Genomic DNA, 19114 nt, shown 5'->3' on the forward strand with positions numbered 1-19114 from the left:
CATTGGAGTTTAATATTGTAAGCCAGTGAACAAGAGTACAGCACCTTTCTTTAGGCAGTAAACATTTAAAGAACTTATGTACAGGTGTGATGCATGAAACAACATGAAGCGTACTGTTCATTCATGCGTCACAATGAACCGCATCACAAACGAATGCATGCACAGTTCAAACATCAAGAGTTCAACTGATCCAGCAATGAAAGCAATCCAGCAATGAAAATCGAATTCATCTTCAAAAACCCATAAGAATTACATTATAGTTCATACACTGGAGAAAGAAAATCTTACAATGTTACATTAAATTTAAATCAGTAATCAGAGTTTTTTGGCTTCAAACTAAAACCAGTCTGAACAATACTCTGTGTCACCTACCTTTCCTCAAACCAAGAGGGAAATCTCCTGACTTAAAGAGATAGTTCATAGACAAATACAAATTTTCATTATTAACTTAGCAATCATCCCAAACACTTATTTTTTATTTATTTATAAAATTATGTGAAACACCAAAGGAGTAGTAGCAAAATATCTAAGCTGCTCTCTTACATACAATGAAAGTGGATGGTGACCAGAGGCTATCAAGCCCCATAAAGAACTAAAAACAATAAATAAAAAATCACAAGAAAGAAAAAAGTATTATAGAAGTCATCCATACTAGTTGTGCACTATATCCCAAGAATTTTGAAGCACAAAGGCTTTCTGTGAGGAACAGACTAAAAGTTAAGTCATTATTCACTGGAAATCTAGCTTGACAGTTGTCGTTAATTCACTTTCATTGTGTGAAAAGAGGAGCTTAGACATTCCATATACAGGTGAAACTCGAAAAATTAGAATATCGTGCAAAAGTTCATTAATTTCAGTAATTCAACTTAAAAGGTGAAACTAATATATTATATAGACTCATTACAAGCAAAGTAAGATATTTCAAGCCTTTATTTGATATAATTTTTATGATTATGGCTTACAGCTTATGAAAACCCCAAATTCAGAATCTCAGAAAATTAGAATATTACATGAAATCAATAAAAAAAAGTATTTTAAATACAGAAATGTCGGCCCTCTGAAAAGTATAATCATGCATATGTACTCAGTACTTGGTTTGGGCCCCTTTTGCATTAATTACTGCCTCAATGCGGCGTGGCATGGATGCTATCAGCCTGTGGCACTGCTGAGGTGTTATGGAAGACCAAGATGCTTCAATAGCGGCCTTCAGCTCTTCTGCATTGTTTGGTCTCATGTCTCTCATCTTTCTCTTGGCAATGCCCTATAGATTCTCTATGGGGTTCAGGTCAGGCGAGTTTGCTGGCCAATCAAGCACAGTAATACCATGGTCATTGAACCAGGTTTTGGTACTTTTGGCAGTGTGGGCAGGTGCCAAGTCCTGCTGGAAAATGAAAATGAAAATAAGACGCTTCTGACGTTGTTTGTTGTTCAGGAGTGGCTTGACAAGAGGAATACGACATTTGAAGCCTCAGTCTCCTTGTGAAGCTCCCCCACACATTTGAATGGCCTTTTCCTGACAATCCTCTCCAGGCTACAGTCATCCCTGCTGCTTGTGCACCTTTTTCTTCCACACTTTTCCCTTCCACTTAACTTTCTATTAATGTGCTTTGATACAGCACTTTGAGAACATCCAACTTCTTTTGCAATTACCTTTTGAGGCTTTCCCTCCTTGTGGAGGGTGTCAATGATGGTTTTCTGCACAACTGTCAGGTCAGCAGTCTTCCCCATGATTGTGAATTCAACTGAACCAGACTGAGAGACCATTTAAAGGCTCAGGAACCCTTTGCAGGTGTTTTGGATTAATTAGCTGATTAGAGTGTGACACTTTGAGCCTACAATACTGAACCTTTTCACAATATTCTAATTTTCTGAGATTCTGAATTTGGGGTTTTCATAAGCTGTAAGCCATAATCATAAAAATGATATCAAATAAAGGCTTGAAATATCTTACTTTGCTTGTAATGAGTCTATATAATATATTAGTTTCACCTTTTAAGTTGAATTACTGAAATTAATGAACTTTTGCCCGATATTCAAATTTTTCGAGTTTCACCTGTAAACAACTAACAAGTAATTTTGTCTTCCACTCAACATAGAAAGTCATACAGGGTCATGAGGGTTAGTACATGGGTACAGAATTTCCATTTTTCTGTGAACTATCCCTTTAACAGCATTTCTTCCTGTTATGAGATGCAGTCATAAATCAAAACTGAAGTCACCGAAAATGTCACCATGTTTATCTGTCCACCATAGGGTGAAATTACAGTTGTACATTCAGTGAATTCGGCATGGTGCATTTTTTTGTCTGAATTTATAAGCATAATACATTAGTATTGATTCATTAGAGAATTAAGAACTGTTTATGATGATGCATATTCCACTGTATTTTCCAAACAATTGAATTAATGCTTATAACATAACTGGTGCATTTCAAGTAATACTCGTACAGGTGAGCAATCAGAGCAGGCTATAGTACCAGTAGTGTTATTGTAAAATGCACAAACATAGCTCACAATATAGTCCAAATACCACATGGGTCCTTCTCAGGAAATGGTGACATTTTTGCTTATGCTATACTAATTGTTATTTTATTAAAAAAGTTACTGGATTCTTATCTCCGCCAGTAATCATAAATATTGGGGGCAATATTTTTTGTTAAAAATGTAACCATATTATTTGTAAAAATAAATAATAATTGATCACTATAATATTTTTCTATTAAGATAAGCAAATTAAAGCCAATATAAGTGTAAACATAATAATAAAAATAACTATTAATAAATAATTATATAATAAAATATTATTAATACATTTATAACTATTAATAAAAACACAAATAGAGATTAAAAGCTGTAAGTCGTCAGAAACTTGCTTCTGTTTTAATTATGTGGTCAAATTAATTATGATGTCATTCCCAGAAAAAGCAAACAATATTTTTGAGGCAATGTCACAGCATAGTGGGACTTAGACAGAAAGTATAGGGAAAAATTCCGCATATTCTCTGGAAAGCTAAAAAAATAGCATGATATTGCATGAATAGCACTCGGCCATCTGGTGTATGAATTTTCAATATGAAGGATAGTCCCAAATAGAACACTAAAGTTTTTTTATTCCACGGAAGCATTCTTCGTTTAACAGCTGAAGATTTCAAATGCATGCCATGTATTGCTGCTAGCTTTAGCATGTTAGCCAACCTCAGTTTAATACTTATATCTCAAATAACGTACATATTCCCACAGTGTGGGTGATAGTAAAGCATTGTACTCACATTTGCAAGGTGCTGGGTTGTCAATTTCACCATTAATTACAGCATCGCAGCCTGGTAACCCTGCCCCTTCCGCTAAGTAGTGCAAGCATGACTGCCAAAAGCACAAAGTGTCCGAAATGCTAGACAACAAAATGCTGTAAAATAGTGCAGAAGTGTGTATGATTTGGGATGCACCTTAGCCCATTGAAATATAATGGGTTGAATGGGCACTTGCAGATTGGCTGATATTCCTATGAAACAAAATCTTATTTAAATGTTTTTTCTGTTGCATTACACACCAAAATTTAGCAACAAATAATGTCCCTAAAATCGGTTCAGTATCCTGTTAATAAATTCTTGGGGACACCGGCAAATGGAACCGTCTCCTGAGAATGACCCAAATACAGAGCATCACAGATGCATACATATATTATGTAAATGTTTTATGAATATTTTTTATGAATATTCAATACTTTGGTATTGTTGTTTGGCAATACACACTTCTGGCAAGCCAATCTTTAAGTTACAATTAAATCTCAGATTGCTAAACTCTTTCCAGATCCTCTCGTTAGGCAGATATTGCTTTTTGCATTATTAGCACATCTCATCTGTTTCAATTCATCTAAAACACTGATGTGCTTTCTGATTTGTTACACATAATGAACACACACGCACACAAAAAATAATCACCATCATCCGTTGAAAAATATACAGCATTCAAATCGTCTTGCCACAAATGCGACCAAAAGTGAAAAAGTAATTCTACACCTGTTTCTCTTCACTCCTCACACACAGACTCCCCAAGATCGACAGCGCCCCCTCTGGTCAATCTGCGCACTTTGCTAAAGTCGTGATCAGAGCGGAGGTACGACAGAGATCCTCCCTCGTACATGCCCAGCTGATGGGGCTGAATGTGGGCAGGTAGAGGATGCATCTCCCCTTCACTCCTCCAGAACAGACAATAGTGCTGGGGATCGTTCACACCAAACAGACCAGCGCAGGTTTGGGCCAGTGCATCTACGTTCTCCCCTGCCTTCCAGAGCAGTGTCCGCACTGCACAACGACTGTCATCCTGGAATAACACACGGACAAACCTCTACACAAACAACACAAACACACAGAGTAAGCGGTGGATTTGAGAACTTTATACTAAAGAGTGAGAAATAAGTAATTTTATTTTGTGCACAATTTAGCAGGGCATTCTACTCTAAAAAAATAAACTATTGGTTTCAATATTTGCTATCGTCACAATAACGTTCTCTTCCTCTGAAAAGACTTCTCTTCTGCTGTCCTTATCAAGGGGAAAACAATACTATCCAATAACATCATAGCATATTACACCACCTCATGATCCTATCTAATCTTGATGGATAAAATGAAGCCCCACCCTAGATCATGTCTTATGCTGCATTCCATTAAACTCGGAAATTCGGAATTTCCAATTTCCTACTAAGATAAATGCAATGGAATGCCCCTTGAAGTACGACTTTCAACTTGAAAATTCACACAAACATGTCGGCATGAGATGTACAGAGTTACTGATAAACATTTACTTTTATTAAATAATATCCATCAATGAGTCCTAAATTACATATTAATAAAACCAGTTTCCAAATATTTGCAGGGACAGGTGTTAAAATATGGGGCAGTCTTTTGAGAATTGTATGCTTGTACAACATATGGTAGTATTGCAGCATCATTTATCAATTTGGTTGCTAGGAGATGTCTCTGGTAACAATAAAACACCTGCTAAAATAATGGGAGCATACAAGCTTTGTTTGTTTATATCTTCTGTGCATCAGGCAATGGAATGCATATTTTGTCGGAGATTGGAGGTATCAAATCAGAATTTCCCACATCCTACTTTGAATGGAACGCAGCATTGATATTGTGTTTCATTTAGAAATACAGTATTTTGTTGCCAAAGCTGTTTAAGGCAGGCGTCTTCAACCTTTTTCAAACAAAGTTGTTATTTATAGAAACTCTGTATTCAATTTTTTTTATTTAAATAACCTTTAAACCTTTAAAATCTGTTTTCCTAATAATTGGGCAATAAGTGAATTAAAGAGTGCAGTGAAGAAAAGAAAAAATCAAGACGGTGTGTGTGTCTTGGTTTCAACCTGTTTCTGCTGACTGTCCTTCTGGGCTTTTGCTTCTTGGCCACGCCTCCTGCTCCACTCCCTCAAGCTCTGTTGAGCCTCATTGGTCAAACTACAAGTGGGTGTGCTCCCAGGCTTGCTCTGAATCAGCCATATACTGGCATAAAAACTTGTCAAGTAGTATCCACCTATGAAAGATGTGCAGGGTCAGGGTTAAGGTTAGAGCTCGTGGTAACCAGCTTACAAGGGTTGGCAACAGAGTCTATTCCTTTTTGATTTTGAGGTGCCTTCTCTTTTACCTTCTCCTGTTAGCCATGATGGCTCAAGCAGTTCCATCATGTACTCCGTCTCTAGCAATAGTTGCGGGATATTACACTGAACTAGCACATAGGACAATGCCGGTAGGAAGTCCTCAGACCCCACTTCATGATCTGTAGAAATAAAAAAGTAAAGTAAACTTGTACTTACAGTACAGTCAAGGATTCATTTAAAGTCTTAAAAGAATAGTTCACCCCAAAATGATAATTCTCACATCGTTTGCTCACTCATGTCATTTCAGACCTGTAGGGCATTCTTTCTTCTGTGGAATACAAACAAAGATATTTTGAAGGATGTGTGATGTGTTTTTGTTAGGGCTGTCAATCGATAATTTTTTTATTGAATTAATTACATGACCTGCCAAATAATTATCCATTTACAAACTGCACTCGAACAGGCGATGGCCACCCTCGTGGTCCGGAAACGCAACACATGGACTGGACCTGGTCGCAGTAGAGGAGGTAGGCAAAGCACGCTTTCTCAAATGCTCCCGTCTCCCATCTCCGTCCATTCGGCGACACCACCTGACGATGCCACCCTGCAGTCCTCAGTGGTGAAGAAACAGATGGAGGCCATTTCACACATCCTGCCCTGCCGCAAACCTGCTGCCAGGGGCCATGCCCTGTCTGCTCGCCGAGGGCGTCCTCCTGCGGCTTTCAAGAAAGAAAGAAAAGCAGTGCTCCGCCTCAACAAACATGGGCCCAGCTCTCAGCCCCGGCGTCGAGCTCCCCGCAGAAGATGGACGCCCCCTCATCTCACGGACCCCCTCGAGGACCCCAAAGGCTCCCAGGCGCTCCTGAGATGACCGACCCAGAGACCGAGATGTTAGCTCCGGAGCTGGTAAGACCACTCCGTTCCCCGGTGGGGGGCCGGGAGGAGAATCTTTTGTTGAATTAATTTCATTTGCCACACCCCCTAACGGGGGCTGCGGTACTCACGTTCTCAATAATAGAGCTATTTCCTTTTTCCTTGTTCTCACGGCACTCTGCCGCCAGGCCTCAACAGTCCCGGCATGCTGGACACGGCCCCAGATCCGCCTTCAGCCCCACGACTGTTCCCCAGCCAGCCGGTTCTGACGAGTCCAGAGGACACCATTACAGGACCTCCTCCTCAGTCACTAACCTGCCCCCTGCCGGATGTGCGGAGCAAGGTAAGTGCTTCGAGTCTTTTCTCAGCACCAGAGCCTCGGGACGCGTCCTCGCCTCCCGAGGGCGTACTACCTGCTCCGCCCCGCTGCGAAGCCCTTCCGGGTACGTCAAAAATACTCGTCCCTTTGGTGCCCCTAGCACGGAGATTGGATGTGTGGCTCTCACTTCCCAACCCGTCTCGCTGGCTGGCCCGGACCATCTGACCCGGTTATGCAATTCAGTTTGCCAGGCCCCTGCCCCCCTTCACGGGCGTCCACTTTACCGCAGTGCACGGCCAACATGCCAAACTCCTGCGCTACTCTTCTACTCAAAGACGCGATAGAGCCTATCCCTCTAACCAAAATGAAGAAGGGTTTCTACAGCCCTTACTTCATTGTACCCAAGAAAAGCGGCACCTTATGACCAATCTTGGACCTGCGAGTTTTCAACCGAGCGCTGCTCAAACTCCCGTTCAAAATGCTCACACACAAGGGTATCTTGACATGCGTCCAGCACCTAGATTGGTTTGCAGCGGTAGACCCGAAGGACGCGTACTTCCACGTCTCAATTTTGCCGTGAAACATTTCCGGCTCTTCAGAAAAATCCTGAATGAACTCTAGTATTTGCTTCGCCTTTATACCCGTATGTCCGGGGGTGAGGTATGAAAATACTGACTGCCATTGGCCTTTTTTCATAGATCAGAGGTATATTCTGTGCTCAAGAGAGACCCCTAGTGTCGCTTCTCCGACACAACGTCTCATTCCCTCCATCAGGGAACGGAGGTTACATCCGTAACCTAGACGTTCTTTGTGGCATGGATTCCACAAAATGTTGGAAAAATTCCTTTGAGATTGTGGTTCATGTTGACATGATTACATCACACGATTTCTGCAGATTTTTCAATCTTCTGTTCTACCACATGCCAAAGGTGTTCTATTGGATTCAGATCCTGTGACTGGGAAGGCCACTCAAGAACAGTGAACTCATTGTCATGTTCATGAAACCAGTTTGAGACAACTTTTGCTTTGTGATATGTTGCATTATCATGCTGGAAGTAGCCATTAGAAGATGGATAAATTGTGGCCATGAAGGGATGCACATGGTCAGCAACAATCCTCAAATAGGCTGTAGCATTCAAGCAATGAGATCGGTATTAACAGGTTAACATTTCCCAATACTGATTGATCCAAAACTCTACAGAGCACTCTTAAATCATTCAGTCATGATGCTTTTGGGAAACGGGCCGCAAAACTAAGATGAATCGTAAGATAAATTCTACGATCTACTCGTTTTGGGAAACAAGGCCCTGGACCGTTCAAGATTCATCAGACCAGGCTATGTTTTTCCCATCTTCAACTGTCTAGTTTTGGTGAGCCTGTGCCCACTGCAGCTTCAGCTTTTTGTTCTTTGCTGACAGAAGTGGAACCTGATGTGTTCTTCTGCTGTTGTAGCCCATCCACCTTAAAGTTCGATGTGTTGTGCATTCTGAGATGCTATTATGCTAACTACAATTGTACAAAGGAGTTATCTGAGAACTATAGCCTCTCTGTCAGCTTAAACCAGTCTGGCCATTCTCCTTTGACCTCTGTAGGGTTTCTTGGTTCAGGTTTGGGGAATGTACAATTAATATTAATGATTGTAATCAATGATTAATCATATGGTTTGAACGAGATACCAATACATTCTAAATTGCCCCAAAACAGGGGTTATATAGCCCAAAAGTCTACTTCAGATATATATAGATAATTAACACAACGAATTATAATTAATTAGGAATATACATCATATGCAGACAGGCTGTATTAATTTTCAGAACACCTTAATGGAATTAACCCGTACTGCAACCAATCAGTTCGTCCACCGAACCACTTTGCTTGACACTCTTGATCAATTCTCCAGAAGGTTTATTCTTAATATAAGCTTACTTAATCAAAGCATGTTAACTTACTTTGATAATATCAGCTCGTAGCTTTAGATCGCGCATTAAAGAGGCTTTGCTTTATGACCAACAAACACAGACAATCAAGCGTATAATTGGGTTTAATACAAGGAACTAGGATATATCACTACACTTAAACAAACATATAACACATTTAACAACAAACATTTGACATATTACAAACAAAGTAAAACAGTAAGGAAAATGATAGCAAACTTGTTACAACAGTTAAACCTTAAAAGCCAGCAAGGGACTTACACACTTTAACGCATTTGAATTTAGATGGGATAATACTTGCAAAATGGACCTTTGTGTCGCTGAACAAGACTGCGTGTGTGCGTGAATGTCCTCGTTGCATCCGTGAGATGGAGGATTTCTGTTGGTGCTTCTCGAGCTGGATCGCTCGCGGGAAGTTCAAAGCATCTTAGGAGTAATGGTTGAAACTGAGAGAGAGTCCTTTCACCCAGAGGATATCGGACTGCCCCAAAAACGTAGTGTTGAGCTTTGTCCGAAGACAAGAAAAAGACTGAGATAAACACCAAATAAAACAAAAGACATGTCTGACGAGAGTTTGAAGAGAAGTTGAAGAAAACTTGAAGAGGTTCAGAAGAGTAAGGGAGTAAGAAAAGTGTAAGAGAGAGATGTAAGGATAAGAGGACAAAGAGAGAGTGATTCCACACCAGATCCTGACTTTTAAGGTAGGGAGGTTACGCCTCCTTTGGGAGGAATGACCCAATGAGGCTCCTCAGTTTTGGCGCGGATGGTTCCCTTTGTCTTGTCAAGGCTAGTCATTTGCCTAATTTATGACAGGGTCCGGATGTGGTTTGAATCACTCAAAAGATGGTAAAACATAGCAAAATACATTTTAATGTAACCTTATATATATATTCAGCTAGGGCGAGTCGTAAGGTTTAATTTGATACCAAGAAACTTGTATTTGGTACACTTAAAAGTGAATATATATTCTTAGACTCTTTATATAAGCCCTCAGAGATTAACTACACAACTAAACAATCTTAACTAGTTTGATATAGCAGCAGAAATACCCAAGCATACGGGAATAAAACATATTTCCTTAAAAATAAGCCATTTCTTGGTTTTAAATGGTATGAACGTGTGTGTGTATAGATTTTCAGTGTGTAGATGGCGATATCACGAGTGTCTCTGAACAGGCTCTTTGGGTTGTAAAAACGTCAAGAAGCATTCTAACTCCCAGACTTGCTGGCAGTACCTCGTGATTTAGATGGGGAGTCACAGGGTGTGGGTTTAGGAGCCTTCGCATAAATGTGTGCATTGCATTCAGAGTTAATGAGTTCATGATTTTCCGTTCATACTCTACACCTCTCCGTCCACAAAACTGCCACTCACTGGTTGTTTTTTGTTTTTTGCACCATTCTCTATACATTCTAGAGACTGTTGTGCATGAAAATCCCAGGAGATCATCAGTTACAGAGACACTCAAACCAGCCCGTCTGGCACCAACAATCATGACCCATATCCGCATGATTTTATGCATTGCTCTGCTGCCACATAATTGGCTGATTAGATAATCGCATAAATCAAATCAAATCACTTTATTGTCACACAACCATATACACAAGTGCAACAGTAGGTGAAATTCTTGTGTGCAGTTCCAAGCAACATAGCAGTCATGACAGTTACTAATACTAATTTACAATAAACAACATATTTACACAACACAAATTACATATCAAATGTACACATAATTACACAACACAATAATAATATACAATGTACAGTAAACAATACACACAATATAGAATGCACATACAATACAAATAAAAAATAAAAGTATATACAAAAAAAATAAAAATATATATATATATATACTGTATATACTGTAGTTTTATCGTGGAGAATATAATTATGACAGTCCAGTGTGAGATATAAGATTAATAAAGTGCAGTGCTTGTGTACAAAAGTGTTCAAAAGTCTGATTGCTTGGGGGAAGAAGCTGTCATTTAGTCGGCTGGTGCAGGTCCTGATGCTGTGATACCTACGAAATTGCATCTGGGAGTTTTGTAGCTGATTTATAATGAAAAATCATGCAAATAGCTAACTAATATGTTGAACACACCCTCCAAAAGGAGGCTTGCAGTACAGCTCTCACTGTAACAGATACACAGACTCGATGGTAGTGTTAAACCCGGAGGTGATGTTTATTAAGGGATTTAGGGGAGCTGGTGAACCTGAGTGCACACCACAGTGCAATGGAGAGGAGATCACGGGAACTTGACGATGGAGTGATGAAGTGAGGAGCTTGAACACACCGGCGCGTTGGAGAGGAGAACTACGTGGAACGTAGCTGGAATGATGGAGCGAGGAGCTTGGAGAGGAGATCACGGGAACTTGACGATGGAGCAATGGAGTGAGGAGCTAGAACACGCCGGAGCGTTGGAGAGGAGACTTACGTGGAATGTTGCTGGAACGAAGGAGCGAGGAGCTCTGGACGATGACCATGAAACGTCTAGGAGAAGAAGCAGGTAAGTGAGTCTATGATCAACGTGTGAGACCAGAACCAGAGTGAATGGAGAGTGGAGCTTATATACAGTGAGGCAGATTGATGTGGGAACAGGTTTCAGGTGCGGGTGATTAGTATTCGGGAGAGAGAGAGAACGTGGAGTGTAAGTGCTGGGCGTGTCAGGCAGAACTGTGACACTCACTAAATAACAATTAATTTTTATTCAATATGGAATTTAATATAGTAAATGTTTATTTATAGGATTGCTGTATATGATATCATCATAAAATCCCTTCTATTTAACAGTGTAATAGTAGTTGATGAGAATATGCATGCATAACTCTCTTTTCTTGAAATATTTCAGAATGAAGCTGAGCGAATTTATAATTCACAAAGAAGCAAATTATGTACAGTAAACATTAAGGCCTCACACCACTAATGTATACTAAAACAAAATCTGAATTTCAAACCACAATCATCTTAACCTTGGCTAAGTTAGCTGTGCTTGAGAGGGACACAGGAAGCTTCACTGGAGATAACCGACACTCATTGCTCATTTCTGTCACATTTTGTTGTAGCTGAGATGAGACGGGAGGTGATGGATCTATTTACAGGCTTTTAATGAAGAAACAAATCAACATGAACACAAGTAACAACAAACAGAACTGACAATGAGGAAACAAATCTAGAGCGTATTTATACAAACAGGTGATGATGAGGGAATGGAGAACAGGTGATGAGGGCAGTGCAACATGGGAAATGTAGTTCATGGTAAACTGATTACAGAAGACAAAAACTATATAAAAATAAGAGTCCTCGAGAACATAATAGTGAAACACTGACAATTTAATGGGATCAAGATGACAGCTGTTCGGTGTAACAATGCATATTGGCCCATTTCAAGTTCTGGAAAGAAACTTTTTCAATATTTCACCAGTTTAAATTTTTTTTTTAAACATTAAGTTGCAAACTTATTTGGGCATAAATTGTTAGTTATGCTTATGCATCAGCATGTTATCAGTTTAGATATCAAAAATAACCACAAGTTCTAAAATAGTTGGAGTCCTAAAATAACAGAATAAGAAATTATTTAATTTCACATTAGTGTGTGTCATCAATGTGCGTTCTATGGTTATCCATTGTCAAAGTCTCTTTATTGCCACAGTGACAGCATGATGCACAGTGCAAATCAAATTAATACCTGCCTTTCATTCATAATAATTTGCTCTCGCATTTTTGTGACTGTCAAGCTTAAAAAATCAATTTGTGGGTGCAATTTCATTAATTTGCATCTACTCTGCCCTTTATTAAGTGTATATATGACACGGCTCTCTGAAATACTTGATTCTGATTGGTCAATGGCGCTATCCAGTGGTCTGATACGATTTCGAAGTATCAGACCGCTCATCCGGGTTCTGCGAGCCATCTCTCGTGCTTCTTGGATCACTGTGTGATCTCTTCAAGTGAGCTAATAAAATTATTTGTATTTATGTGCATTTATTTATTTGGCAATAGGCTTGTAATAGGCTGAATATTGAGGAGTCAGACGGTCATCTTCACAAACTAAACACCAACAGAACTCTGACGCAAACCGGAGGTGGATTTCAGCTGTTCAGCTATTTATTTCTCGTCACATAATTACATAATTTAAGCACAAATCAATATTTCATGTCCATTATTTATTTGGTATGTAGTCTTGTAATAGGCTGAATATCGAGGAGCTTTCTCTCATGAACGCACCAAGGATAATCTGGCTATGAAATTTTATGAAATTGAAATGCATTTTTATTTTATGGCCATTATTAAATGTATTATTGTTAAAATTCAGTAAATGTCTTAATTATTGATACCTCCGAGTCAATTCGGTCCACCATCTACCTGGATGATGCGACGGCAGCCATAGTGCGCCAGAACGCCCACCACACACCAGCTATTGGTGGAGAGGAGATGGTAGAGTGATGTAGCCAATTCAGGGATGGAGATTATTAGGAGGCCATGATAGATAGGGGCCAATGGGGGACTTTGGCCAGGACACCGGTGTTAAACCCCTACTCTTTACGAGAAAGTGCCCTAGGGATTTTTAATGACCACAGAGAGTCTGGGGGGGGCTCCAGGAACAGGGTTGGGAACCACTTCCCTACATCATACATCAACATTTCGTGTTCAGCAGAAGGAAGAAAGTCGTACAAGTTTGAGACGGCATGAGGGTGAGAAAATAAAGAGATTATTATTATTATTAAACTCAGCAAAAAATAAATGTCCTCTCACTTTCAACTGCTTTTATTTTCAGCAAACTTAACATGTGTAAATATTAGTATGAACATAAAAAGATTCAACATCTTAGACATAAACTGAACAAGTTTCACAGACATGGAATAATGCATGGGGGGGTCAAAATCAAAAGTAACAGTCATTATCTGGTGTGGCTTGGTCATTAAGCATTACGTACTCCTCCTCATGGACTGCACCAGATTTTCCAGTTCTTGCTATGAGACCCTATTCTTCCACCAAGTCACTTGAAATTTCCCTGACATTTATGGGGGGAATGTCCATAGCCGTCACCCTCTGATCCAACAGGTCCCAGATGTGTTCAATGGGATTGAGATCCGGGCTCTTCACTGGCCATGGCAGTACACTGACCATCTCCTGTCTTGCAGGAAATCATCCATGGAATGAGCAGTATGGCTGGTTGCAATGTCATGCTGGAGGGTCATTTCAGGATGAGCCTGCAGGAAGGGTGCCACTTGAGGATGTCTTCCCTGTAACAGACAGCGTTGAGTTTGCCCCTGTAACGGACAGCATTGAGTTTGCACGCAAATGACAACAAGCTCAGTCCGATGATGCTGTAACACACCACCCCAGACCATGATAGACCCTCCACCTCCAATTCAGTCCTGCTCCAGAGTACAGGCCTCGGTGTAACACTCATACCTTTGAGTCTGACCATCACCCCTGGTGAGACAAAACCATGACTTGTCAGTGAAGAGCACTTTTTTGCCAGTCCTGTCTGGTCCATCGAATGTGGGTTTGTGCCCATTGGCAACATTGTTGCCGGTGATGTCTGGTAAGGACCTGCCTTACAACAGGCCTACAAGCCCTCAGTCCAGCCTCTCTCAGCCTATTGTGAACAGTCAGAGCACTAATGGAGGGATTGTGCATTCCTGGTGTAACTCGGACAGTTGTTATTGCCATCCTGTACCTGTCCCGCAGTTGTGATATTCGGATGTACCGATCCTGTGCATGTGTTGTTACACATGGTCTGCCGCTGCGAGGATGATCAGCTGTCCTTCCTGACTCCCTGTAGCGCTGTCTTAGGCACAATAGTATGGACAGTGCAATTTATTGCCCTGGCCACATCTGCCGTCCTCATGCCTCCATGTAGCATGCCTAAGGCACGTTCACACAGCTGAGCAGGGACCCTGGGCATCTTCCTTTTGGTGTATTTCAGAGTCAGTAGAACAGTCTCTTTAGTGTCCTAAGTTTTTATAACTGTGACCTTTTTTGCCTACTGTCTGTAAGCTGTTAGTGTCTTAACTACCATTCCACAGGTGCATGTTCATGAATTGTTTATGGTTCATTGAACAAGCATGGAAAACATTGTTTAACACTTACAATAACGATCTGTAAAGTTATTTGGAGTTTATAAAATTATCTTTAAAATACAGTGTCCTGAAAAAGGAACGTTTCTTTTTTGCTGAGTTTTATTTTGGGTGAACTTTCCATTTAACTTTAATAAGACATACAGCTAATTCTAAACTAGTTAGAGAGTGATAAATTCCAGCAGTGACATTAAATCTTTACTCACCAGGCAGTGTCCCCATGGCTTTGTACACACTCTTGCACACCTGCAGCAAAAGTAACACCTTGTCAATTGGTGAATGGCTGCGTTGCATTAACGTGAGTTTATTCTTTGCTCTGTCTATGCCTCGAATATCCAGGAATCCCACTCGTACACCCAGCAGCTCTAGTGTCCCCTCCTGGCAGGCCAGCATGCTGTCAGTAATCCTCTGTAAGGAGCCATCCCTCGTGTGAAGAGAGACAAGCGTCTGCTGCAGCTGAACTTTCAACGGTTTCAATACGCAGCCAAACAGAGCCTTCTCCAGTGCCAGATCTGTGGGTCGCATGACAGAAAATGAAAGAGGATACTAAGCCTTTATGTTGCAGAGTGACTGTGAGATGTTAGTTTGGGGAGAAATGGTTTTACAGAAGGCCCACATGGAATCCATGGCCAAAGAATTTGAATGTTATACACATCCATGTCCCTTGCCTATTTTTTTATTAAAGCAAATGTTCATGGTTCAAAACAATTTACGCTCTATGAACAGTATCTGAGGCAATTTCAACTCATCCCTCAGTTTGTGAAAATAAGCCATACTTTGCCACCCCAACTCAGACCCTGCCCGCATCCTGGAGATTGTGCACAATGGCTTAACCTTTCCGTGTTGCACATGGACCATAACAACGTTCCACTCGTGTCTGGGAGGACACAGCGTTCTGCCTCAGTAGACCCCCCAGTCAGACGGAATCCTCAGCAAGACAACACCACACGTCAGACAAACTTACTGGATGCCACCCCTAACTCGACTCTTGCCTCCCCTTTGCACCCCTGGCAAAAAATCCTGGACACACCCCTGTCCTGTATGCCAGTGGCGTTACTTACAGTGTAATTCTTATGGGTGGATTTTTCTGTATGCAATCATTCCCTTTCTGGTATCCTTGCATATATTGTGTGAAAGTTAACATGCTTACCGGATAAAACTTTGCACAGTCAAGGTTAGTAAGTGTTTTTATCAGATTACTCTCATTTCAGCACATATAATGTTTAAGTCTGGTGGTTAAACTTTCGAAACAGTGTGTATTTTAACATCTGTCCCAGTGCAACACCTTGCCCTATTCACTTCCATTGAAAGTCTCATGATGTTGACAGAGCTTAACATGTGTTGAAACCAGAACATTCTTTTAAATATTTTGACTAATTTAAGAATGCTCTTAAGTACCAATAAGAGTGTAGTACTCTCAGTTCTTTTCAGTGCTTTTTACCAAATTTAAAAGCATTCTGTAAAATTCTGCAGATTTTCAATACAATACTGTAGAGTGGAGGTGGGTGGGCCGGGCTGGAACGATGCACGCCTGGACCAATCAGCCTGATGGGGCGCACGAGGGATAAAGGTGGCCGGAGACGACAGTTCGAGAGAGAGAGAGAGAATTACAGGCAGCTAACCTGTGTGCGGTTATGTTTGTGTGTTTTTGGTTAAGTTGATCAATAAAATATTATTTATATTGTCAAGCTGGTTCTCGCCTCCTCCTTTCCCTTTAACTGTGTTACAGACACAGAAAATGTGATAAAAGTGTGCAGATTTCTTGTAAGCCTATTCTTTTGTAATCTATGTGCCTTTCTGAACACATACCACTTTTACTCCATTAAACATACTTTTGCCTGTGAGAATGTACTGTACATATACTGTAGGTACACAGCCATTGAGCAGCTTGACAATAAAAGAATAAGCTCCTCTGTTCAATATAAATTACTTTTTGTACAGAGCAAGAAAGATCCAGACACATTATAGCAAACAAGAAAATCTCCCAACAACCCCCCCCTCCCCTCTCTCTCTCTCTCTCTCTCTCTCTCTCTCTCAATGTGTTTCCTGAAGTATGCGTGGGAATGTGCTATGTGCTAATGATAAATGCAAAGTGGAAAATACAAATGCCTCCAGCAACATCTGAAACAGCATACATCCCTACAGACCCAGAGATGAGGTTGGTTTTTATTGCTTGCTTTGATTTGGGGGAGATAACTCATCTTTTTGAAACCACATTATCAGTTCTTCAAGCAACACAAGCTATAAAAGATTGGATGTTTTTCTTTTAGTATTGTGATTCTTCCATAAAAATAAAAATTAAATCTATAAAATTAAATCTAATTTCAACTTGCGTCTAACCTCTATCCAAGGTGTATTATCCGAAGCGGAGTTTCCCACAATAACATTACTAAATGTTGTTTGGAACATGTTGCTTCTTAAAGGAATATTCTGGGTTCAATACAAATTAAGCTAAATCGACAGCATTTGTGGCATAATGTTGATTACCATAAAAATGTATTTCTGTTATGTATACCCTGTCTTGTTTTTTCGTTGCCCTTTGTTTGTCATTTTTGTCACTTTTGTAGCTCCTTAGTTTTCACTTTTGGCACCCTTGTAACTCCATAGTCTTGTTTTCCCTCGTGTTCACTGTTCATTGTTTTCACCTGCCCTTGTTAATTTGTCATTTGCTTCTGTTAATCACCTTGTCATCTAGTTTGTGTTCTGGTTGTTCATTGGCCCCTTTGTCTCACATTCTTGTATTTAAACCCTGTCTGTTTGTTCAGTCTCTGTCAGTCGTTGTTTGTTAATGGAGGTATGTTGTTAGCCTGGTATGGGTTCCCTGCCTGAGTTCTCTGTTTGTGTTCATCGTGTTTAGTTTTCAGTTTTATGTTTTGTTTCCCCATTGAGGGTTGTTCCTTTGTGTTTACTTGTTTATTTAATAAATTCTTAACTGCATTTGGATCCGCATCTCCTCGTCTGCCTCTCTGCTCAAGCGTTACAATTTCAACTTAATTTCAATTTCAGCATGTTGTTTGTGTCTTGTGACTATACTTTTGAAAAAGTGAGTTTTTTTTACGGTCAAAAATTGGCCCCATTCACTTCCATTGTAATTGCCTCACTGCAACCTTGATTTTGGGACAAACCCTTGGTGGGACAATCTGTTTGATCAAACAATGGGAGACCAAGAGTATAAACATAAATCTGTTTTAAAACAATGTTTATTTATGCAATTCCATATGGTGGCACTAGTTTTGCTAAATTACACACTAGGTAAATATCTCACACATAAAATGTATTACAGGTAATTTGTCACTTTTGCTGTTTTGCTAGAAATCAGTTTTTCCAAAAATGTCAATAGCTACACTAAGAAACCAATGAAATCTCCCTTATTTATCCACTTTCTGCAAACAATGTCTGGACAATTAAAAAAATAAAAACAATTAAAGCCCACTTTGGGATTTGATTGGTTTTCTTAATACAATTAAAGTCACCGTGGGTAGAGACTGTAACTGATTTTCTTCACAATACTGAAATATTTTTACATTTAAATATTATGTTACAATAATTGTCCCTGTAGTACATGCACAGTAAGGCTAGAAACATACTATTTGCAAGTATGCAAATACAGACGTGAATGCTTCGCCAACATACTGCAAGCATGTGGTCATGTTGTAAATTGTTGTTGCGTTACTGTAGCGGTAACAAATCTCAGTACTCCATGGGCAATAGTTACATTCAAGTGTCTTATCTGCCAAATCAGATGTGTTATTATTCAGGTAACTAGCTTTAAATACATTTATAAGATTGCTCGGCAAGATTCTCCTTTGATTGTTGCTCCACAATGATATAAGCTGATCTGATGTGCATTTCTCACTGTCTACCCATAGAATGATCGCTAGTCACAAAACCGTTGTAACTATCTTGCACATCTGCCATTCTAGCCACGTTGGTTCAACAAGATAGAGCAGAAGTTAATAATATTATGCCAGGGGTGGAGTGATAATTTCTGAGGAGATTAAATGAATGTCAAATTTTATTACGTTTACATAAAAACCAGAAAGCCGTTTATTATGAAAATGCTGCTTAAGAGACGAAAGCAGAGTTTGCGTTTGTATGCCATTTGTGTGTAATCAGCGTTATCTTTACCCCCATATACATGTGGCTCGGTTAGTTCCCCTCTTACATCACTCTGGGGTTCCACCAGCACATTTAAACACATATGAACCGACAGCAAGCTACATGTGTTAAGTCACTTCTCTTAGTTGGTATACGGAAAATGGCTACGCTTACATACATTTCAGAATGCCACTTTCTACAAAAC

At 40.0% G+C, this 19114-nt stretch overlaps 1 protein-coding gene across 1 annotated transcript in view; it reads right to left on the reverse strand.

Annotated features, from left to right (window-relative positions):
* Positions 1–2875: 2875 nt before the first annotated feature.
* Positions 2876–19114, reverse strand: part of LOC127648292 (ras and Rab interactor 2-like) — a 55587-nt gene continuing 39348 nt past the window's right edge. The window contains exons 8-11 of the mRNA XM_052132934.1: positions 15018–15323; positions 5646–5777; positions 5368–5534; positions 2876–4343 (exon numbers count right to left, since the gene is read on the reverse strand). Coding sequence (XP_051988894.1) covers positions 4026–4343; positions 5368–5534; positions 5646–5777; positions 15018–15323 — 923 coding nt within the window. The 3' untranslated portion in view covers positions 2876–4025. The remainder of the gene's footprint in view (positions 4344–5367; positions 5535–5645; positions 5778–15017; positions 15324–19114) is intronic.

This window comes from Xyrauchen texanus, chromosome 1, assembly GCF_025860055.1.
Source record: "Xyrauchen texanus isolate HMW12.3.18 chromosome 1, RBS_HiC_50CHRs, whole genome shotgun sequence".
Taxonomy (NCBI): Eukaryota; Metazoa; Chordata; class Actinopteri; order Cypriniformes; family Catostomidae; genus Xyrauchen; species Xyrauchen texanus.